The sequence below is a fragment of the Trachurus japonicus genome, chromosome 8 (genome assembly GCF_045865225.1).
Source record: "Trachurus japonicus isolate A0001 chromosome 8, Traja_1.0".
Classification (NCBI taxonomy): Eukaryota; Metazoa; Chordata; class Actinopteri; order Carangiformes; family Carangidae; genus Trachurus; species Trachurus japonicus.
This window is the reverse complement of record NC_140914.1, coordinates 3,243,479-3,269,075: the sequence shown is the minus strand read 5'-3', so window position 1 is coordinate 3,269,075 and position 25,597 is coordinate 3,243,479. Positions and strand designations below refer to the sequence as shown.

General features: G+C 43.2%; 1 protein-coding gene across 1 annotated transcript in view; it reads right to left on the bottom strand.

Annotated features, from left to right (window-relative positions):
• Nucleotides 1-6,250, bottom strand: part of LOC146982342 (NLR family CARD domain-containing protein 3-like) — a gene marked incomplete at its 5' end in the record, with an annotated part of 44,457 nt that extends 38,207 nt beyond the window's left edge. The window contains 3 exons of the mRNA XM_085785573.1: nucleotides 3,543-3,716; nucleotides 4,155-5,004; nucleotides 5,455-6,250. Of these exons, the coding sequence (XP_085641699.1) occupies nucleotides 3,543-3,716; nucleotides 4,155-5,004; nucleotides 5,455-6,250 (1,820 nt within the window). The remainder of the gene's footprint in view (nucleotides 1-3,542; nucleotides 3,717-4,154; nucleotides 5,005-5,454) is intronic.
• Nucleotides 6,251-25,597: the final 19,347 nt, after the last annotated feature.

Here is a 25,597-nt window from a genome sequence, read left to right as displayed (position 1 = left end):
TCTCGTACGTCTCGTTCTTCTTCGGAGAACAGTGAGTATCAAACTTACTAAGCACTACATCCAACTTTTCATTATCTTCAGGACTGTCAAACACGAACGTGTTAAATACTTCTATGGCCTGTGGCCCTGCTATTGTTAGCAGCAGCGCTACCTTTCTTGCTTCCGGCTTTGCCTCGAGTCCCATAGCAGCAACATAGAGGTGAAACTGTTGTTTGAAGGTGCGCCAGTTCTCGTCGACATTCCCCGTTAGTTTCAAACTTTCCGGTGGTTTTAAATCCATGTCGTTCATTCGAGTTTACTTCTGGTACCATGTCATGTTCGTGTTCCAAGGATGAGGCCGTGTTGATAGCAAGTAACTTAGTTTAATGTCTCACGTTCTCAATAACATACATGTGGCTTCATGCAGTCTTGCTCTACTCAGTTACATAGTACGGTAAGCTGACTACAAACCAGTAGGCTACTGCCGCCTAGCGGTCAAACATGTAATAACATCCAATCATAACACCTGGTACGTTCTATATGTCAAGTTATATACTGTTTCTGAGCAGGGCCCTTTTATTCTTCTTTTTTTTTCTCTCTGTCTACTTGTCTATGTTTATTTTCTTTTGAGCTAGTGATGTGCTTTTTTATAATGTCACAGTTCGTCTGTTGTCTTGTTTATGTAGTGGTATGAGGCACCACTGTTATATTGAACACAGGGTTCTGCTACACCGACACTCCTTTTTAGCTTGTAGCCAATCGTTGCTCAAGCCTAGAGTATAAAAGTAGGCCGTGTCCCTCCTCCTGACCTCTCGCTTCCTGCTTCTTCGGCCCGCCCACTGACAGGTCGTTGCATGGCTGCTCCCAGCAGAGCACAGGTAGGCACACTTTAGCGTGCTGTTTGTGTACATTGTGAGCGTTATTTTAATTTAATTCAAACCGTAACTCCTTAATAGATCCGGCATCTCCGCCGCGGTCGAGGCGACATAATGGGTCGTTAACTGCCGCCGACCGGCGCGTAGGTGAGTCACTGAGAGTTTCTGTTTTTAATCGCTGTAAGCCAGGTGCTAAGTGTCTTTTCGCTCCTCTCCCTCTAACAGCCGGCCGGTTGTATGGCGCGTGGTGGCCTACTCCCCCCCGCCACGCCGACCCTCTTCACCCCTCTCCCTCTTTGGAGGGGACGTTAAGTGACCGGACTGAACTGGGGTTTTGGACGCTAAAGCTGAGTAAGAAGAGCACTATCCGTCATGGATATTTAGCCACGGCTACATGCTACCGCTGCTTCGCTGCCAGTCTGCTGCTACTATGTTTCTGCCCTCCTTGCTGCTTCGGCTTGGTTCGGGGTCCTGTCGGCCTACTGACCGACTTCCTTCCTGTTACTGACCCTGCTCCCGCTGCTACTGCGCGTGGTGCATGTGTGTGTGTTTGGCTGCCGCTCGTGTGCGCTGCTACGGGCTCTACCTGGACTTTCAGCCACTCACCTGGACTGCGTATGTGTGTGTGAATGTGGAGGTAGACAAGGGTTGGTTATATTGTTTTGGTTATGTGTTATGTGATTGATGGTATAATTTCTTCATTTAGTTTTCATTTGGAATTTATTTGTATTAGTTTATCATTGATTTGTTTGACAGAGCCCTCTTAATTTTGTTTTCCTTTCCCCCTCCTAGAGCTGAAGGCCGACGGTGGTGGTGGTCCTCCTGGGTGGTGGTGATCCCCGTGTGTGTGTGTGACCCCCGTTCAAGATTTATTTTGTGTGCACATCACGTTTTTGCTGTGTGAGTGGGGTGCTCTCCCTTTTCTTTTGGCTTCACCTTCCCCCTTTTGGCCCCTCCTCCGGCCGGTGGGCCTCAGCCTGTGGTCCCCAGCCTGTGGTCCCCTTCTCCTGGGCCTCCTGTTTATTGATTTCCTTTTTGCAAACCTTGTCATCAATTTTGGATAGGCTTTTGTGTGCGATCATTGAACTCCGTCTCCTACCCTCCCTGAGTGAACGAACCTGAGTGTCCTTTGATAGGTGGTGGTTGACCTTTGGTGCGGGTCCTTGGGCCCTAACCCAAGGTGGCGTTGTTGGCGACAAATTTAGTATATAACATAGTGGAAGTACACCCTCGTATTGCCACACTTATTATATTGAAAATTCATAAATAAAATATTTAAATAAATAAATAAACACGTGGTACGGCTCTTAACTCATTGAGTTATGGGGGCGGGACTAGATAAGCTTTTGCTTCTCCCGCTTTTCCCTTTCGGCCATGTATTGTATTATTTGATGATGAAGTGTGATGATGATGATTTAAATTGACATGCCCGAAATAAACAAATTGATTGATTGATTGAGTGCCAACCACGTAATTTCTCGTTTTTCGTTCCCATGCGTTGAGTGCCAAAAACGAGATTTTTTTGCGACGTGTTTTTTGCTTTTTTTTAAAAAATTATGAAAATAGACACTTTAATACACATTATATGTAAATTTGGGGACTCTACGACGAGGAGAACTGAAATAGATGACGATCAAAGTCACATGACAGCTCATGATCTGGAAGTTTTTATCATAACTCGGCTTTTGCAAACGGAGTTCTGCATGCAGATGCAGCGCAGCTGCTCCGCAGCTGCTCTGCTCTCACCCGCGAGGCTGCAGCAGCTCGGAGCAGAAACAGGAAGCTCTCAGCCGACAGTCCGCCCGGTCTTCATCTGGAGCAACACCGTGTCCTCCCCAAAGTAAAATCTGATGGTCTCTGGGCCAAAGCAGACCGGCATCACCGACCCGTACCACAGAAGGACCGCGACCACCAGCGGGACCGGTGTTCCAGAGCCGCTGTGGCCGACAGACCCTCACGTTCCGTGGCGAGAGGCTGTGACACGGCACGGCACGGTGCGTCTGTGTTATTGTTGTTTAATGGCGCCCCCCCCCCGCCCCCGATGGTGGTTTTGTGAATAGAACAACAATTGTTGTATATATTTATCTTATACGAGCCCTTTGATCCAGAAATGCGAGTGTCAGAAGAGCGACAGGCACAAACAGCGCACCTTTCATAAAAGACGCTCTATCTCCTTTTCTAGAAAAAAAGGAGGGATTTTGGTGAAACCCAGCCGTGTTTAGCTTGACTTTTCTCAGGAACGGAGGCACGTAGAAACAAACGGTTTGTGGTCATTTGAAGTAAAGTTAAACCTTTCAATTGAGCTACAGTATGTGTTGGTGGCAATAATATAGAATACACTATGGCTCCACATAAAAAGTCAAAAATGGTCTAAATTGCCGGTACACTTGACTAAAACTTTGGAAAGGAGCGTGGCACTCAATGAGTTAAAGGGACATGAACATAGCCTACCAACACACAGCCAAAAAAGACAAAAACAATTTTTATTTTGTTTCTTTTTTTTCTTTTTTTAAAACCGAATATACTGACATGCGCAAAATTACGTCGGTTATCGTTGTAAATTTTCGGTTTATCGCCCAGCCCTATCTCAACTGTTTTCTCTCTTCAGCTTCTTGAGAAAAATCCTCACACACAAATCCTGACATGTATGAACCAATGAGAAGCTGAAGCTCCAGTCAGTGAACTCACCCCAGAGTCTCCAGTCTACAGTTTGGACTCTCCAGTCCAGCACACAGAAGCTTCACTGATGAATCATCCAGGTGGTTCTCACTCAGGTCCAGGTGTCTCAGGTGGGAGGGGCTGGACTTCAGAGCTGAGGCAACGACTTCACAGTGAATCTCTGAGAGTCCACAACCAACAAGTCTGTGATTAGAGAAGAAACAAAATGTGTGAGAGTAAAATCAGACAATTTGTACTAAACACACACAACATGTCATCATGTGATCAACATGTGCTCTTCACACTCTGGTTCAGTTCATCTTCTCTCTTTGTGTTGGACATGAAACAATAATCCTCATCATGTGTGTGTGTGTGTGTGTGTGTGTGTGTGTGTGTGTGTGTGTTTGTGTGTGTAGAACTAATTGATTGATTGATTGATTCTTTTTAATGACCACACAGCCAGGCTGGTGGAATTTGCTTCCAGTACAGCTCATTGGTACAGGTTCCAAACATATAACATATATAGACATACATACAAACATATCATAATGCATATATCGCCGTGCTTATTCCTCAACGTTCAGAGTTCAAGATATTTATTGCGGTGGGAAAGATGGTGTTATTGATCATGTCTGGACTCACTCAGCCTTCCTGCAGTTCCTCACAGCTGGGATCAGTCTCCGTCGTCCCTCCTTTGATGTATTGTACTTCTTCAGGTTCAACTCGTCCAGAACCTCCTCTGACATCTGCAGCATGTAGGCCAGAGCTGAACACTGGAACTCAGAGAGTTCCTTCTCTGATCTGTTCTCTGACTCCAGGAACTGTTGGATCTCCTGATGAACTGACTGGTCCTTCATCTCCTTCAGACAGTGGAAGATGTTGATGCTTCTGTCAGGAGAGATTTTAACACTCTTCATCTCCTTCAGGTTGTTGATGGTTCTCTGGATGGTTTCTGGACTGTTGTCTGTCTGACCCAGCAGACCTCCTAACAGCCTCTGATTGGACTCCAGAGAGAGGCCATGAAGGAAGCGAACAAACAGGTCCAGGTGACCGTTTCTACTGAGGAGGGATTTCTGCATGGCTCTCTGCAGGAAGTCATCCAGGGTTAAATCATCATGTTGTTCTCCCAGGAACTTGTTGAGGACCTGTGTGTTCCTGTTGGTGAAACAGTGGAACATGTAGACTGCAGCCAGAAACTCCTGAACACTCAGATGAACAAAGCAGTAGACTGTTTTCTGGAAGATCACACTCTCTGTTTTGAAGATCTCAGTACAGAGTCCTGAGTTCACCAAGGCCTCTGTGACATCCAGACCACACTGCTCCAGGTCTTCTTGGTAGAACATGATGTTTCCTTCCTCCAGCTGTTCAAACGCCAGCCTCCCCAGCTTCAGAAGAACTTCCCTGTCGGCCTTTGTTAGCATCTGTGGACTCCTGTGTGATGACTGAAAGACTGACCGTAGTTTGGAGAGGACAGAGGCCGATGGGCGATTACCTACAAAGAAAAATTGAGTTTTGTTTTAAGATTTGAATAGAGATAGATAGATAGATAGATAGATAGATAGATAGATAGATAGATAGATAGATAGATAGATAGATAGATAGATAGATAGATAGATAGATAGATAGATAGATAGATAGTGTCCACAAGTTGGAGATTTATTTTTTATTTTGGCAGCTGATGATCACAAAACTTACAACTTTATCACAAACCCCACATTTTCCCAGGTCCAAAGATGTTCTCTTTGATGTAAGAGAAAGATGCTATAACAGTCTCAGTAACTGAGGTGTTATCCTGGCCTTACCTCTTTGTGTAGATCTGCTGCAATGACATGATGCAGCTGACTGTGACTGGAGGAGGCTGCACAGCCATCGGCCACTGTCAGAGCTGAACTTCAGCAGCAACTACAGTTTATAAAATGCCCTGTCCACCTCTATCACTCACCATACTTGTTGTTCTTCCTCTTTGTCTGGACCAGCAGGAAGTGTGAGAACAGGTCAGTCGTGGTCTTGGGCAGCTCTCCTCTCTGGTCTGTGGTCAACATGTGCTCCAGAACTGTAGCACTGATCCAGCAGAAGACTGGGACTTGACACATGATGTGGAGGGTCCTGGACGTCTTGATGTGTGAGATGATTCTTCTGGACAGATCTTCATCACTGGACCTCCTCCTGAAGTACTCCTCCATCTGGGCGTCAGTGAAGCCTCTGACCTCTGTTACCCTGTCGACACATGTAGGAGGGATCTGATTGGCTGCTGCAGGTCTGGAGGTGATCCAGACCAGAGCCGAGGGAAGCAGATTCCCCTGGATGAGGTTTGTCAGCAGCACGTTGACTGATGACGTCTGTGTGACATCAGACACAACCTCCCTGTTGTTGAAGTCCAGTGACAGTCGGCTTTCATCCAGGCCGTCAAAGATGAAGAGAAGTTTACAGACAGCCAGCTGCTCTGCTGTGACCTTCTGTAATGTTGGATGGAAAACATGGAGCAGCCTGAGAAGACTCAACCGCTGATCTCTGATCAGGTTCAGCTCCCTGAACGAAAGCAGAACCAGCAGACTGACATCTTGGTTCTCCAAGCCCTCGGCCCAGTCCAGAGTGAACTTCTGCACCGAGAAGGTTTTTCCAACGCCAGCGACGCCATTGGTCAGAACCACTCTGATGGGTCTCTGTTGGACAGGTGAGACCGTAGAGACGTCCTCTCTCTGGACAGGTGAGACCGTAGAGACGTCCTCTCTCTGTTGGACGGGTGAGACCGTAGAGACGTCCTCTCTCTGTTGGACAGGTGAGACCGTAGAGACGTCCTCTCTCTGCTGGACAGGTGAGACCGTAGAGACGTCCTCTCTCTGTTGGACAGGTGAGACCGTAGAGACGCCCTCTCTCTGTTGGACAGGTAAGTCTTTAAAGATGTCGTTGCACTTGATTGGAGTGTCATGGAGGGTCTTCTTCTTGGACGTTGTCTCCAGCTGTCTCACCTCATGTTGGGTATTAACCTCTTCACTCTGTCCCTCTGTGATGTAGAGCTCAGTGTAGATCCTGTTGAGGAGGGTTTCACTTCCTGTTCCCTCAGTTCCTTCAGTCACTCGTTCACATCTGCTCCTCAGACTGATCTTATGTTGATCTAAAACCTCCTGCAGACCACGATCTGCTGAGAGAGAAGAGACAGAGTCAGACTGAAGACAGAGAGTCTGACAATCTGATCAGATTATTTTCATCAGCTACAGAAAAACTACAGACAACAAAGAGAAGGTTTGAATCATCATCTTAAATGTCAGTGCTGTGTGATGGAACAATGACTCTGGAGAAAACAACAGGTCCTGGTTTCACTAATGACCACATCAGCAGACAGATGTTCAGTCTCACTTTGTCCACAGCTGCTCTGATTGGCTCCCTGCAGCTCACCACTTGTGCTGGGTCTTTGTCCATGAGCCTTCAGGACGTCAGAGACACCACTCCTCTTCTCTCTGTCCAGACTAAATGATATAAAACATGAAAACAAAAACACTTTGTACTCTGATAATTACATTAAATCAACACAGTTTAGTAGTAGTAGTAAACCTTTATTTTACCAGGCAAGAATTGCTAAGAATACATTCTTATTAAGGCAATGGCCTGGTAGGAGGTGAAAGACCTCCTAAGGGCAAGGGAGAGGGGATTAACACTGATGTGTCTTTTCTTCAATGGAGAGGAGAAGAAGAACGAGGACTGAGGACAAACGTGGATGTTGCCTCACTGATCTTAGACCAGCTGGTGTCTGTAAAGTATTTGGAGTAGACTAAGTTACTATTACATTTACTCTACTTTAACCATGACTCATCATCTCAGAGCTGAGGAGCTTTTTCTCTTTTCTATAGTGTTTGTCTTTCACTGCAGGAGGAGGGGGTCACTTTAAACTGGTTGTGAACCTTCAAAGCCTGATAGATCTGGTTCCTGGTTTCTCTCTGTTTCCTTCACATGAGTCTAATGACTGAATCATCTTCAGCTCAGTTTACAGTAGAAACCGTCTCTTACCGTGACTCTGGAGGTCCAGGTCCAGGACCAGGTCTGGGTCTGATGTTTAGAGGTTTATCATTGGACTTGTCACTCTTTACAGACCAGCTAGTGGATCCAGGTCCAGGTCTGGGTCTGAAGTTTAGAGGTTGTCCATTGGACCGGTCACTCTTTACAGACCAGCTAGTGGATCCAGGTCCAGGTTTGAAGTTTAGAGGATGATCATTGGACTGGTCACTCTGTACAGAGCAGCTGGTGGGTCCAGGTCCAGGTTTGAAGTTTAGTGGATGTTCATTGGACCGGTCACTCCTCACAGACCAGCTGGTGGGTCCAGGTCCAGGTCTGGGTCTGAAGTTTAGAGGTTGTCCATTGGACCGGCCACTCTTTACAGACCAGCAGGAGGGTCCTGGAGACTCTGGTCCGTCCTCCTCTTCCTCCACATTAACATTCATCTTCAGGACTTCAGTCAGTCTGAGAGGGAAACCAGAAACACTGAACAACACTGACGTAGCTTCAGATTCAGCAGTTCAGGGGAAAGTTAAGGGGAAATTAAATTCAACAGCTGAGCTCTGATCCTGTTTATTTCACCTCTTAATGTGAAAACTGTTTATTTTGTGTTGAGTGTAAAACTTTAACACTTTTCCAGAGAAGACTTTGTCTCTGAATGCACTTGAAAATTAATTACTCTGCCCACTATGTGTTGCTATGTCTTGCTATGTGCTGTTGTTCTTAACAAAGGTTGACTGTTCTGTGTGTGTTTTATGTGTATATGGGACCTTGGATGTTTTTATGTGTTTTGGACCTCCTGTCTGAAAATCAATTTCAACAGGGACAATAAAGATAGGCTAACTTTGAACTTTGAACTTTGAAGATAACGAGTCTGAGTGAAACCTGTTTTGTGTCTTATTCATTTGGTTTTTGATCAGAACCTGGTCCTATGTGGATCAACTGTGTTTCAGACTCTTTATCTTCTCTGGGTCAGTGTTAAACTTTTATTTTGAAGGTCAAACACACAGTTTTCACATTAAGAGGTGAAATAAACAGAGGATTCAGAGCTCAGCTGTCTGACTTAAGTTCCCTTAACTTTCCCCTTAGCTGTCTGTTAACACACACAGAGAATACAGTGTGTTAACAGTTTTTATTTCTCATATCAGCGTTTTGTCCTAAAACTGTATATTTTTTAACCTGGTCCCAGTGTGGATAAATCTCTGAAAAAACTAAAGTTATCTTTAGTGAAACAATGACGTCATAGCCTCACCTGTCACCTCTCTAACCTGTAACCAGGGCAACACCGCTGGACGTAGAAACTACAACAACAACAACAATGGCGGACTAGTGTAAAACTACTCTGACTCTTCTTCCCTTCACACTTCACAGGGACTGAGACTTAACGGTGAATAATAATAATAATGTTGTTTTAACACTCACCTGCTGCAGCTCTTACTCCTTCTTCTTCTTAAAATGGCGTCTGAACTAAATACTTTCACTTTCTCTCGCTCCTCCTCCTCACCTGTCTCATATCCACACCTCAGTCTGGGGCGGAGCCAGGCAGCCAGCTCACCTGAGGGAGTCACAGCACAGCAAGCCTCTACATTTAAAACCTTCCTAAACTAAACTAAAAATTCCCAACATAGACCAACCGTAGCCTACGTGCTACAGTTTGACAGAAAGAGAAACTTTATTGACACATTTATTTTCTATACAAACATGTCACAGGTAAAGCATTTCTCATCAGCTTTATTTTTTCTCTTTTTTTTTTTATTTGACCATGATGATTTTGAATGATTTCTGAATGTAAGTGATCTCATGTCTGCCTTTGTCAATTCTGGTTGACTGTTTGAAATAAAGTTGTTAATAATAATAATAATTTAAGAGCACATTTAACACACCCATGAACACCTCACTTGCTCTCACATTGTTAACTCCTTTAACACAGAACACTATAAGATTTTCTACCTTAAACTTACATCATGTAACCTAATCTTATCTGTGACTCTCCAAACACAAACTTGACAAACTTTATTTTTCCTTCGTGATCAGTCGACCTCAGAAAATGATCTTTAACATCAACGTGCTCACATCTCTGTCGACTCACAGCTTCTTTGCTAATGCTACTGTTCCTTGGTTATCTCCATAAACCATAGGTGGTGTGTAGCTGAGTCAGTATTTAGATTTAATATGTTTTTAACATAACATAACATATATTATCTATGTGAACTTCAGCTAAAACTAAAACCCACTCCACATATTATTCAGACCAGTGGTAAATATGTTAAACAGCTAAACTGTTGTTGCTGCAGCAGTTTGGCTCAGAGAACGATGGTTCCTGGTTCCAGCTGTTGTTGCAGGTGGGGCGTTAATTAGCGGTGCACCCCCCAAAACGCGCCAAAACGTCGCTGCTGCTGGAAGAGCCGAGACACACGGTGAAACTCTCTCCGTTATTTGTAGATAATATGCTCTTAAAGTCCTTACTTACCATGAATATCACACACACACTGAGTGATGAGGTGGCGGCCATGTTTAAAGTGTGTGTGACTGTGTGTTGTTTTTCTTTGTTCACGGTGAGACGAGGATTTAACGATCTCATCTCATTAGCATACATGTGTTTGTGTTGTGGCTTTGTTCTGTGTGTTTAAAGTTCATCTGCTGTGGATCCAACTGAAACTGCCACTATACGATCTCATGTCTACAGAAATATCTGATTGATTAGTGAACATTCAGTTTGAAACTGGAAACTACAGCTGCATCTCAATAAATCAGAATATCATGGAAAAGTCAGTTTACAGTAGTTCAAGTCAAATAACCACAACCAAGTATTGAGTGCATATAGATGGAGAAACTTTTCACAAGGACAATATTTCTGTATTAAAGATGCTTTTTTAAATTGGTCTTTTGTAATATTCTAATTTTGTTAGAGACTGAATTTTAGGTCTTTATTAAAGCAGATAACAGCGGCACGGCCGTTTCGGCTAATGCTGTGTTCAAGGCAGGCTTTTGAAACCGTAAGTTACAGCTTCAAGTCACAACTACGACTTGGTAGCGTTCCAGGTAACCCGTAGCTCGTGTTTTTACCGTCCTGTTGTCTGTGAAAGTTCCCTATAACGGCCACTCGTAACTTCCGACCCGTGAACTCGTACCAGATCGAACTGGTATGACTTCACAGGAAGGAAAAACACAAAGTACGAGTTTCCTTGAACGCACCATGAGTTAGCAGCCCCCGCCCTTGTCAGGCATCAATTGGTCCTCGTGCTACGTCACCACATTCACGCGCATCCCTTGGCTGCACACACAGCCCTTCATGCCGTTCTCTCCCCTCATTGGATAACACTTGTATCCCACAAGGAAAATTTTCTCCTCGGGTTACAGCAGAGCAGAGTGACGGAGAGACTCGTGTTTAGGCTGAAATACTTCATGTAAGTGATTGCTGACGGAAAATAGGACTATTTAGGACTTATATTAACAAAAACATTCCACTGATATCTGCTTTAAGTGTGTTTGTTTTTTTAATGGACCTTGAGTCTAATAATAAAGTCTGTCTATCTATCTATCTATCTATCTATCTATCTATCTATCTATCTATCTATCTATCTATCTATCTATCTATCTATCTATCTATCTATCTATCTATCTATCTATCTATCTATCTATCTATCTACTACAATTAAATAAATAGAGACATGCAATGTTTAATTCTGTATAATGGATCTATATAATGTGTTAGCTTCACTTTTTGAATTGAATTACTGACATAAATAAACTTTTCCATGATATTCTAATGTATTGAGATGCACCTGTATATATTTATTCATGCATTTGTTTATTACGGGCATGTCAATTAAATCATCATCATCATCACACTTCATCTTAGTTAAAATAATACAATACACATGGCCGAAAGGGAAAGCGGGAGAAGCAAAAGCTTATCTAGTCCCGCCCCCATAATAAAGAATAAATTATCTTCATCATAATCTTTTCTTTTTCTTTTGAAATTTTGACATAGCCTAACATTTCCTTATGATATATCTTATTGATTAGTGAATATTCTGTTAGAAGTGTTAAAAATTACTGTGATTAATGAGATAAAACATAAAAACATAGTAGATGCAGCTAATGTGCTCCTACTGTTGTGTGCAGAATAAAATCCTGACATGGTCTCCAACAACGTCCTGTTTCCTGTGAGGTGAGTGGTGCCAGTGGGTTGCAGTCTGCTACAGGTGAGTGTTGGTGTCTGTCAGCAGCTTCAGGTAGTTGCACCAGCTACATCACTCCTGTGTGCTGGCCTGGGCCTTGGATTTGTCACATCTGTAGACATTTTATTCTTCTTATGACTCATTTACACCAACACATTCATTATCTCCAAATAAAGTTCCAATGCAATGAACATACAGACACTATAAATCATATTACAGTGATATTTGTGCATAATCATCAACCTTATTTAACCAAGTTAACAAAGACCACATTCTTATCAGTGGCAGCAGCCTGGTAATAAACTCTTCAGCTCATTAATTAACACTCCAGAACTTATGCATTAACTTTTCATAACTTAGGTTCAGTTGTTAACAACAATTTCACAACAAAACAAGTCATGGATCCACAGCTCACACACATCACACAAACTCCCACAGACAACACTGGAGACACAGCGTCACATTTTATCAACAAAAACAAACCTTTATTCATAATGCACTTTTCATACAAAAGGAAGCAGCTCAAAGTGCTTTATGCAATAAAATAAACAGCAGTCAACATCCTCTGTCATTCAACATTCACAGTTACTCACACACACAAATGTTCTCCATGTAAACGTAGGCACATGCCCCACCACAATCCCTGCTCTAATTCTGCCCCCTAGTGTCCAAACAAGAGAACTCCTCCTACTGGAATCAGCTCCAGGTCAACAAACCAGATCATACAGACAGAAATATTCTTTCCTCCATAAATATGATAAAATGCATTTATATTAATACATTATGAGTTAAATGTAAATAATTTATCTCAAATGTGAACACACTTCACACCATAGAACAGGTTTGTCTCTGTCATTTGTAGCCCACAGCAATTAAACAGTTATGCATTCAGTGGAACTCATCATTTTAACTCATGTCTAAAAAACACACTTGACATAAATAGTTTCATATTTTACATAAAAGCACTTTAAATGAACACACTAATGTAAAATGATTCCACACCCCTGGGCTTAGAGGTTCTGTGAGTGTTAAAGTTTGATTTCACAAAAACATGGGCATCACCAACCATCAACTGTCTGCACAAACATTTATAATAACAGCATGAGCACAGAAAAACAGCAACAGATCAAAGTAGGAGTTTGTTATGCGTTGTATGTAGCATAGTTAAGGTAAAAAAAAAAAATCTTGCATAGTTCCTCTTTAACCGTCTTCTCTGTCAGCGATACTGAAGGTTGTGAACAGCACCAACCCGCCCCAGCACCACGGCAACCGTCTCACCAACAGCTGCAGACACACAACATTTCCTGTGTCTCTCCCAACACATTCATTATCTCCAAATAAAGTTCAATCCAGTTAACATACAGACACTATCAACAAAAACAAACCTTTATTCATAAAGCACTTTTCATACAAAAGGAAGCAGCTCAAAGTGCTTTATGCAATAAAATAAACAGCAGTCACAGCCGCTCTCATTCAACATTCACACACACAAATGTACAACACGTAGGCACTCACACTTCTCTAAAGTTTAACTAAGAAGTTTCAGTAATTCCTTTGGGGTTTGAGACAACACTCACCTGAAAAACACAGGAAAGAAACAGTGACACAGAGAGACGAGGCTGCTTGATCTGAGTCTTCCATGGCGATGAGGAAAACCCATCCAGACATGCCCCACCACAATCCCTGCTCTAATTCTGCCCCCTAGTGTCCAAACAAGAGAACTCCATCACCTCGAGGCCAACAAACAATATCATACAGACATAAATATTTTCCCTCCAAAAACATATGATGAAATGCAGTTATATTAATACATTATGAGTTAAATGTAAATAATTTATCTCCACAAATGTCCCACTCTGTCTTTATGAACCAGTTCTAGAGCTGCTTTGGCTCTAACATCCTGAACACACACTTCACACTGTGGGACAGGTTTGTCTCTGGTCATTTGTAGCCCACAGCAATTAAACAGTTATGCATTCACTTCAGTAGAGCTCAAAATTTAAATTCATGTTTAAAAATACACTTGAAATAAATTGTTCCATATTTTACATAAAAGAACTTAAAATAAACACACACATTTAAAAATGATAAAGTGGGTCAGATAGCAGAGTCAAGTGGAGGTGCACGGTAGCCAGTGAAATGCTTCATCCACTTCCTGAGTGAAGACCAGCTGGTCAGGTGAGGACAGGTGAGTTTTAATATGTAGTCAGCTGACTCATGTTTCCGTTAACCATGATGATAATTGTTGCCTTTGTAAACTGTGTCGGTCCATGCTAGTGCTAATACAATCCGCTCGCTGTGATGCTAATTAATTAATTAATTACTTCAAGTTAAAATCCTATTGGGTTAGCCTAACAGTGTTAAAGTAACATTGCGGAGTTTTTCGGCCTTAAAATAATGTTTCCAGACTCATTGCAATGGTAGAAAAATGGTTAATAGGATGAATGGTGCTGCCGCCGCAGCCTGAGTGGGGTCGCGTCGGCTGAAACTGCACTGTGTAACTTCCCTGCACGGGTACGAAACACTGCCCCCCCCCTCCTCCCCCCTCCCCTCTGCGTCGAGGGAGAGACGTGGTGGGTAAAGCGAAACTACGGTTCTCCTCCGGTCGTCGCCGCCGCCGCCGCCGCCCCCCCTCCCTGGACCACCCACCACACAGTCTCCTTGCAAACATGTGGGAAATACTGTCATTTATTAATGGGAATAAACGCTGGATGCGCTCGCTGTTAAGTTTCGTTTTCGTTTTTCCCCCCAGAAGATAGCGCTTCTCAACCAGATGGTGGAAGCACTGCGCTGAAACTCTGCAATGTTGCTTTAATGGCTTTGAAGTGGTGAGTGAGAATATCTTAGTAAATACTGCTGAGCAGCAGACATTTTCTGACTACATGCTGTGTAAAAGAAACTGTTATTCAATGTGTTCTGAAATACTTTGTGTAAAGTACTGCAGCTGGCTGTGGGTTAACACGGGTTCATATTAAATATTTACTGTTAATGCTGGTATTTCTGTAGCTAATAAAAGTTAAAGCAGAAGTAAGTGGTCCGGTCGTTTTCGCTAATGCTGCGTTCCAGGCAGGCTTTTGAAATCGTAAATTACAGCTTCAAGTCACAACTTACGACTTTGTAGCGTTCCAGGCAACCCACTCGTGTTTTTCCGACCTGTTTTACCGGTGAAAGTCACTATAACGGCCACTCGTAACTTCTGACCCGTGAACTCGTACCAGATCGAACTGGTACCACTTCACGGTCGGAAAAATATGAGTTTCCTTGAACGCACCATAACAGTCCTCGTCCCTACGTCGCCACATTCACGGCGTCCCTTGGCTGCACACACAGCCCTGCATGCCGTTCTCTCTCCTCATTGGATAAAAACTGTAGGATACGATAAATGTTTTCTCCTCGACTCAGAGCAGAGCAGAGGGACTGACAGACCCGTGTTTCAGACCAAACACTCTATGTAAGTGATTGCTGTCGGAAGATAGAACTATTTAAGACTTATATTAACACAAATATATCACTTACTTCTGCTTTAAATAAAGAAAGCAGAGAACCGGACACCCCTCCATCCTGACCTACAGCCTTTTCTTTTCCTTTTTTTCTTCTTTTGTTGCATATTTGTGGCACTTAGGCTAAATGTTTAAGATAGCTAATAAAACAATTTTCAATAAAAGGCCTATTGAGATATATTATAAATATAATTAAACATTAAAGTGAATCACTCATCTAACGACCTCACAGATTTATTTGTTGAACTATAAACAATCACATGAACTTCACATGTGAAATATTTTGCACATGGGGAACATGTGGTTTTGGCAATTTTATGTGAATCATTTTTAACATTTTTTACACGTTGTGACGGAGCGCCGTCACGGTCCGTGCCCAGCGCATGGCACACACACACGCCACACTCGTTTTTTCCCTCTGTTCATCTCAGTTCAGTAAATGATCATGTTAACGATCCTTTTTTCCTCCCAGCTCTGTAAGGAGACCATGGGTGCACACTTGGTCTCTGTTGTAACTATTATGCATACTCTTACCTGCATCGTAACTCACCGGGGTGGGTGTGTCCTCAGTCAAACCGGGACAAAGGGTTTCCCGGTGTTACAGTATATACGTCAATGGGCGGGGTTTGTGGTCATGTGACCGGCGGTGATTGTGCCGTTATTGTTTGTTTCATTTTTCATGTTTATATAAGGCATGTGGAGTTGACATTGCATCTGGTAAATCATGGAAATATATTTGGTAAAATAATGAATAACCCTGAATGGTGAAATGGTTTCTCTGATATGAGTATGTGTGATTGATAATTGTTTTCATAAGAATATCCGGCTCAGTGGGAGGAGCCTTACCTTTAAAAGAGGGCTGCTTTGGCCCGGCCCGGTCAGTTAGTGTTGGGCTGCTGCTTTGAGCTGTTGCAGAGCTCCTTGTATGTCCTGTATGGTTTATGTTTTGCACTGGGTGAAGCAAATAAATCCACCAAAGGAAATACTTGTCGACTACGCCATCATTTATATGTCATTTGAACCTGGTTTAAGGACCCTGTGACACACGTTGTGTACATGTTGTCACATGTGTCAAACCACATGTAGAAAATGGGTTCACATGGGAGTTCACATGTGATTCACATAAAATTGGGCCAAAACCACATGTTTCCCATGTGCAAAATTTTTCAGATGTGAAGAGTCACATGTTAAAGTTCATGTGGGTTTTCTGTAAGGGACTGATTAAAGACAAAACCAGACTGATGAAATCACAACAACCATGAGATTTGAATTGTTTGTTTTTTTTAATTTATTACAATATGCCGTCAGCCAATGTTGAAAATGATATTCACATGTAATAGATGGAGACCAGACCTGACTTTTAGACTCACATTAGAGCAAAAAAGACAATAATAAGATATAGTGAGACTTTGAATTTACATAGCCTAAGTGTGAAAGTGTAAAAAGCAAAGGTAAATATTTACTTACCTTACTTTATTTGTTTATTTAGTCGGGACAATGCATATTAATGGACAGTGAGTACCAGAATACCCACTGTAAATACAACAGATTTAGCACACGTGCTAAATTACATCCATAGTCCCCAAAACAATACAACAATTAACATAAAAAAGTCCATAAAGACAAAGGACCAGTAGATAACAGAATAAGTACATTTACATAGTTACAGGAGGGTTGGACACACAAGTAAAGTAAAGTAAAGTAAAAGTAAGTGTAAAAGTGTAAAAAGCAAAGGTAATATCAAATATACATTGATTCATTGATCATAATACAAAAATAAATAGTGTTTACTTGTTGGGCAAAGACTAAAACAACGTGGCGCCCTACGCAGCTGCTAAATCTGTGTATTACAGTGTCCTGTAAGGGACAAACAGTCAAACAGGTTAACTGCCTCACATTAATGTGTTAACTGTCGTCGTATCAACCTGATCTGAAACTCCATCATGGTAAAGGAACACTGAATAATGTGGAAATGAGCTGCAGTTCTTCACCACACCACAAGATGGAGCTGATTAGTCAGAATGGATGAAGAAGAAAACAGGAGGAGGAGGAGGAGGAGGAGGAGGAGGAGGAGGAGCAGAGAGTGTGTAGAGGATCAGATGAGTCCAGAGTCAGTGATGATCTCTGTCAGGTCCAGAACACACAGGGAGGATGGTGGACTGGACTCTGAGAGAGACAGTGGAGCTGCTCTCAGGTCAGTTCAGGAGGTTCAGGACTAGTGGAGTCCCCATCTGAGAAGCAGAGGACAGAGGTGATGGATCAGTGATCGTCTCTCTCTGCTCTGATTGGCTGACTGTTGTCTCTCTCTGCTCTGATTGGCTGACTGTTGTCTCTCTGCTCTGATTGGCTGACTGTTGTCTCTCTCTGCTCTGATTGGCTGACTGTTGTCTCTCTGCTCTGATTGGCTGACTGTTGTCTCTCTGCTCTGATTGGCTGACTGTTGTCTCTCTCTGCTCTGATTGACTGACTGTTGTCTCTCTCTGCTCTGATTGGCTGACTGTTGTCTCTCTCTGCTCTGATTGGCTGACTGTTGTCTCTGTTATTGTCTCACTGACTTTAGTCCAATAGTGCTGAAAGCAGCACAGACTGACTCCGCCCCCCTACTGACCTCACAGTCTCCAGTCTACAGTCTGGACTCTTCACAAGATCCTTCAGATCCTTCACGTCTGAAGACTTCAGGTTGTTTCTGCTCAGGTCCAGGTGTCTCAGGTGGGAGGGGTTGGACTTCAGAGCTGAGACCAGAGAAGAACAGCTGATCTCTGACAAACTGCAGCTCCACAATCTGAATAAAGAATAAAAGAAGAAGATAAATTCATTGATGATCAGAAAAAAACAGTTTTTTCTTCAACAGGTGAATTTCAGTGTCTTTGTCCAAACATGAGTTGTGAGGATCTTGTGCACATTGTTGTGATAGAGATGAAGTGAGTTGATGAGCTGATACTGGACATTTTCTCCAGAGTTTCTAGAAAACATGAGTCGTCTGACTGAGAGAAATACGAGTGTGTGTGAAGGTTGAACTGAAGTGAACAGACATTATTCATGACCACTGAGTGAAATGAGCTGAAACTGAAGAATCATTCTCACACAACAACAACTGCAAATATTCAACAACCACTATTTCAAATGTCATTAATCAATTCAATCAAAGTCAATGATTCAAGTTCTGAGTGAAGATCAATCAGGTTCAGTTGAGGATCAAAGATCTAAGATCTACAACAGTAACAGTCAGTGAACTGACCTCAGAGTCTCCAGTCTACAGTCTGGACTCTCCAGAAAACCACTCAGATCCTTCACTCCTGAATCCTGCAGGTTGTTGTTGCCCAGGTTCAGTTCTCTCAGGTGGGAGGGGTTGGACTTCAGAGCTGAGACCAGAGAAGAACAGCTGATCTCTGACAACCTGCAGCGCTGCAATCTGAATAAAGAATAAAAGAAGATTAATTCATTGATAACTGATCAGATGTGTCCTGATCAATAATCAGACGTATCCTGATCAATAATCAATAGAGGGACTTTGTCCTTGTGTTCTTGTGGATCTTCATCATGTGGCCTTCTACACATCATCCACATGTCAGCACAGATTCATCAGCCGCTGCTGACCTCAGTCTGTCAATATACAATCAATATCTGATCAATACCTGTTGGACTAAACACTGACTACTACTACTACTACTACTACTACTACTACTACTACTCTCTGATTTAGAGATTCTGATTCTTTGAGACAGATTTATATTTGTACCATTTCATGTCACTAACTTTGTATTTTTCTTCTTCTCTGTTATTATTATTATTATCAATAACTTTATTGATCAACTCGTATCAGGGTTAAATCAATAAACTAACAGCACAGGGGTCAATGACGTGATGAAACCCAGTGTCAAGTGGTGTAACTTTGATTTTTGATAAAAATCTGAATAAACAAGAAAATAAATCTGGACTCAAATGAGGAATTAATACAACTCTGTGTTTCTGGACTCATTTTACATTATTTGTCACAGATTATTTAGAAGAAGAGTTTTTTGTTTTTAGGACATGTCCTGCTCAAGATGCATTAAAATCTAAATATAGAAACACAGAAAATTATCTATTTCTATTAGGGCTGTCAGGCGATTAAACAAATTAATCTAATTAATTATAGAATTTGTAATTACTTAATCTAATTAATCGCATTTTAATCTTATATCTGCTAAAGTTACCCAAATAAAGAATTCAAATTCTAGGACATACAAAATTGTATTGCATGACTAATCAACTGAATACACCTAGAAGAGAAGATTTGAAATCCACATTTTTATTGGTGAAGTGCGTTTCATAAATGAAATTTAAAAGAAAATGGTCAAAAACTGGTCAAGCACATCCCAGCAAACCAATGGGCTCTATGCACAGCTCCAGCACTTGCTGAATTTAAGGCAGGTCCTTCATTTCCTGTCTTACATTATTGGACACACTGATTGTTGTGTTGTCTGCATGTGTGTTCTTTGTTCTTCAATAACGACACCGTTGTAGTTCTCTGAACGTTTACTGTCTCAGGTAAAGATGGCACGTTACAGTGCACGTGTCCGGCTGCCCGATAACCCGGAACTACCCAGCATTCAACATGTCTGTGAGGTCATAGTATCAACAAAATACAGTCACACCACATCCCCCTTTCTTTAGGCTTTGAACTTACTCTTAACTTCACTTCAGTTTAACCTTAGCTCAGGCTTCAATACAAATCAATAAACATTCTTTGTATAACACCAAAACAGTACTTTCAGTTCCTGCTATCAATGTCGCCATATTCCACACAACACATAACAGTTGGATCTCAACAAGTCTAGTAAACCTGTATATAAACTGTATTAACATTGGTCAATTTCCACATCTCCATAAACCATAATAAAACATAATAACTAGACTGTTTCCTCAAATACACTCTTGTTATCTCCTTTTTTTTCTTTTTCTTTTTTCCACAGACTGTCTTCACAGGTCAAGCCTGTGTGGCTTCTTTACTTCTCTGCCTGACCTCGTTCTCATGATGCCAGCTGCATCCTGATGTTTAGCTGGTGACACAGTCTCTGAAAAAGTCTTTTGAGGAGCCTCACTCTGAGACTCAGGTGCTGGCATGGGCACCAAATGCAGTCTGTTCCTCCTGAGTTCTCCTTGTGGTCCCCTGACCAGGTAGGACCGTGGTGAATGATGTTTAGATATCACAGTCCCTTCTGTTTTTGCGTCTGAGATCCACACATAATCCCCAGGTGAGAGCTCTGGGAGATCTCTTGCTCTGTGTCTGTGATTGAAGTGTCTAGCCCCCTTTTCTCTTAGCTCCCTCTCCTTGTGTTGGACAGCTTGAAGGTCTGGGAGAGCTGGCTGTAAAGTCTCTGGGAAGGTGGGCAGAGGGGTGCGAAGGCGACGTCCCATGAGCAGCTGGGCTGGGCTGTAGCCGTTGCTCAGAGGCGTGGCCCTGTAGGCCAGTAAAGCACGGTAGGGATCACGAGCTTTCTTGAGCAGGTTTTTGATAGTCTGGACTGCACGCTCTGCTTCCCCGTTGCTTTGGGGAAACTTGGGGCTGCTGGTTACATGGACAAACCCATAGTCTGATGCAAACGCTTTCATTGCAGCTCCCGAAAACTGTGGGCCATTGTCACTCACAAAAGTCTCTGGGATACCGTGTCTGGCGAACATTGATTTCAGGTGAACGATGACATCTGCTGACCTGGTTGGGCTGAGCTGAGCTATTTCAACAAAACGAGAATAATAATCTACCACTAACAGAAACGTGCTGTCTCTTAGGGAGAACAGGTCAGCACCGATTCTTTGCCAAGGCCTGTCTGGTAATTTGTTAGGCATCAAAGGCTCTTTTGCATTGATCCTCTCTTTGCAGCATTCTCTACACCTAAGGACTAGCTCTCTTATCTGACCACTAAGTCCAGGTCACTACACTGTCTGGCCAGCACGGTCCCTGCACTTTACCACACCCTGATGACCCTCGTGAATTTTCTCGAGTACATAATTTCTCATGTTAGCTGGTATAACTAACCGTGTGCCATACAGAAGAAGTCCACTGTGTACACTTAAAACTGCTCTCTCGTACCAGTAGTGTCTGATTGGTGCTGGCAATTGGCTCTTGTCAGGCCAACCTTCCAGACAGTATTTCATTACTTTAGCACAAACACTGTCTGCACACAGCTGCTCGCGCAGCTCAGTCATGTAGTTGTCGCTCGCTGGTAGGCCCTCAATGACACAGTCAATGTAGATGTTAGTATCCTCCATCAGGCCTATGTCAGCCTGTGTGGCACTATTTGTGAGGGGTGAACGTGACAACGTGTCAGCTGCTGTGAGGCTCTACCCGGTGTGTGTGAGATGGTGTATGAGTATCTCATCAGGCGCATCCTGAACCTCTGTATCCGAGGCGGCAGCGAGTCGAGAGCCCGCCCACCTAGTAAGCTCACCAGAGGTTTGTGGTCCGTTTCTAGCTCGAAATGGAGACCAAGGATGAAGTCATTGAACCTCTCGCAAGCCCAAGTCAGAGCTAGCGCTAGCGACAGGTGCCCACGTCAGCAGATATTCTCAGAGGTTTGTTAGGGTCATACAGCTGGAGAACAGGTGATGTCAGCAGCTCCTGTTTAAGTCCATTAAATGTCTTTTGCTGCTCTGGACCCCAGTACCACTGATTCTTTTTTGACAGGAGGTCTCTTAGTGGTTTGTCCTTTTCCGCCAGGTTAGGTATGAACTTCCCTAAATGATTCACCATACCGAGGAAACTCCTGACCTCGGTTGTGTTCGTCGGCTCTTTCAGCTCCTGCACGGCTCTTTTTTTGTCAGGATCAGGTTTTAGTCCGTCAGCTGAGACGATGTAGCCGAGAAACTTCACCTCTTTCTTTCCGAACTCGCACTTTTTCAGGTTGAGCGTGACTCCTGCTTTCTCTGCCCGCTGCAGGACTGCATGCACCCTCTCATCGTGCTGCTCCTTCGTGGTCCCCCAAATGAGGAGGTCATCCATGTGACAGACAACCCCTTCAAGGCCTGCCGTCACTTCAGTCACCATCATATTCTGGAAGTGCTCCGGTGCGGAGGAAATGCCGAAGGGCAAGCGGTTTAAGTGGTAACGCCCAAATGGCGTTATGAAGGTGGTGAGGAGCGCTGATTCTTTGGCCAAAGGAATCTGCCAGAATCCCATGTTAGCGTCTAATCTGGTAAAAAACTGTGCATCAGTGAGCATGCCAAGAGTCTGGTCAACTGAGAGAAGAATACATTTTTCTCTGCACACTGAGTCATTTAGGGGTGTCATGTCCACACATATTCGGACCTCTTCCTTGTCCTTCTTTGGGGCTACGACCATGCCGCAGCACCAGTCCGTGGGCTGTTCTACTCGACTGATGACCCCTAGACTCTCCATCCTATCTAACTCTATTCTCACTTTACCCATTAGAGGTATTGGTCGTGGCACCTTGAGTGAGAATGGTTTAGCATCAGGCTTGAGTTTTATAGTGTAGGGCTTCTGAACCCGGCCAAGACCATCACAGAGTTTTGGGTAAGCAATTTTCACTGTGTCTAGGTCTATGCTTATACTGTCTAGCCTAGCCACAAGCTTGAGCCGCAGTGAAGCTGCTCTGCTCAACAGTGCTACCTGTAGATCCTTCACTACAAATAAATTCTCTGTTGGGTGATGGCGGTCAGGTGAACATGGCGTGCTGAGTGTTTGCTGCTCCTCAGACCGAAGCTGTTCGACTAATTTAACCTGCTCCTTCGCTTTCTCTGTATGCCCGTTTACCCGTTTTCCTGCTGCTAAAAGCAGCTGCTTTAAAACGAATGTCTCAGCAAGAACGTGTAACTAGAAATGCAGCGAAGCTGCTGAAGGATCTCGAGCCGTCGTACACAATGGACTCAGAAGAAACACCACGCTGGGCCCAGCATTTGTGCGCGGAGATTCAAGACATCAAAACGGGATTCGACAACAAACTCGATACACTACAGAAGTCTATACAGACTATGAACAAAGAAACGAAAGCTGCCCTCAACAGGTTATCTAACGCTGAGAAGCGTATAAGTGCCCTGGAAGATTGAGCGTCAAACAATGGAGAGACGGTGAAACAACTATCAAAAGACGTGAAGTTTCTACGTGAGAGGGTTACAGATCTTGAGAGCAGAAGCAGAAGGAACAACATCAGGCTCACCGGATTGAAGGAAGGCGCTGAAGCTGACAACCTGTTTAGCATGCTAAACAAAATATTCCAGTATATACTGGGCATTAAAGATGGCGACCCGCTTCCTGAGATCGACCGGGCGCACCGGGCCCTGAGACCTAAGCCAGATCCTGGTGACCCCCCTCGACCCATCATAGTGCGCCTGCTTAGGTGGGGTGACCGACAGTCAATACTACAGGCTGCCAGGAACAAGCAGAGGCTGGTATGGGAAGGAGAACGATTCTTCGCCCGGCAGGACCTCGCAATGGAAGTCCAAAAACAGCGCGCTGCCTACAGAGATATCATCGACAAAGTGAGGACCACTGGCCTGCGATTCGGTCTGCTCCACCCGGCGAAGTTCATCATAACCATTAGTAGGAGCCCCAGGAGGGGTTCACGTGCACCCCCTTATTTTTTTTTCTAGTCTGGATTTTTTGCATCCTTGGAACCTCTAAAATAGAGATTTGGATGATCCCCGGAACAAAACCTGTCCAAAATGTGTTTTTTGTAACGTTTTAGTACCCCTATGATGCCTGTGGAATTGTTGCCAGGAATGCCAGTCAGACTGTCTTTCAAAGACTGTAGCACGCTCAAATTTTGAGCGAGCCCAAAGATAGAGATATCAATTTATTCGGGACAACCACAGGTTTCCAGTGTGACCAAGTTTGTCATGCTACCTTGTCAGGAAGTGAGCTAAAAACCTAATGATTTAAAGTCAGATGAAAATTTTGTGAGGGAAAATCAGCCATCAACATGTTTTCAAATGGTCCCTTGACCTGTCACCTAAATGTATGTGAATGGAAATGGGTTATATTGGTACCTACAGGCCTCCCCTATCCAGACATACCTAATTTGTGTGAATCTAATGTAGTTTTGGGGGAGAACCATGCAGTAATTTGCATGCAGTAACCTACAAATATGTCATTTCCGCCTATATACAAAATGGTGTATTTGACTATTTCTGCACACTGGGGGTTCATAAACAGTCACAGAATTGCATGAATTGGGTATGACTGGATAGCTGAGATGCTTGTGCATCCAATCCGCCTATTCAATTGTGATTTTAGTCCATTAAGTAGTGTATTGGCATAAATGGTGCTTATTGCTTGTCTTGAGCAATAATTCAATCACTCTTTGAAATGAACATTGGAGGATTTATTCACGTGTGCTAAACAGTAATTTCACCAAATGTAGCCATAACTATGTATGAAATGCAATAACCTATGGTCATAGGAGCAATAAATATTGCAAACATTAACTACTGTAGGAACCAGGGACATGTCCCCTATAGAATTCCTCTAGAGGAAGCTTGATTTTAGTAGTTCTCTTCACCATCATAAATTTTTTTGCTTCAATGGTCTCATCTTGCTCTTCTTCCTCTTCTTCACTATCTGCCTCCTGTGTGAATATGTCAACCAGAGAAGGAGGCATTATGGGTCTAGCAGTCCACACTACTCCACACTACTCCACAGTACTCCGTAATACTCCACAGTACTCCATCTTCATTCTTCTCCCATCCCTGGTGAAACTCATTTTGTAATATATACATGTTCTTGTTATACATAAAAAAGCAAACACAGTTAACAATATAATATTATTTACCAGATCTAGGTCATTTAGGCTGCTCAGAGGTGGGTGTAGCTGCCTGTTTGTAACCGGCCACTCCAAAAGAAAGTTAATGCAGTGCATGTGAAGATGATACACAAGATGGTCAGAGAGGATGAGTCCCTCTCAGCTAAGTCTGAAGTGGACCTTAGACACCTCCCACCACCACAATGGTGTCGCCATCCGCCACAGTGCTGTCTCTCCACCCACATTGATCGCTGCAACCATAGAGTTGCAGGTTACAAGCGGGCAGTTACCTTGGACTGCTGGACCGATAATGCCTCCATCTCTGGTTGACATACTCACACAGGAGGCAGATAGCGAAGAAGAGGAAGAACAACAAGATGAGACCATTGAAGCAGAGACTTTTGATGATAAAGAGGAATACTAAAATCAAGCTTCTTCTGCAAGAGCAATTATGTATGGGACATGTCCTTGGTTCCTACAGTAGTTTATGTTTGCAATTTTTCTTCCTCCTATACCATTAGTTATTGCATTTCATACATGAGCTCTTGAGGATATTATTGTGTTAAGTGACTGTGTGTTTAGAGTAATGACTGTTCAGGGGAGGAACTGTTCATGATTTGTCCTAGACCTGATGGACCTGTACCTGCTCCCAGAGGGCAGCATGCTGAACAGGT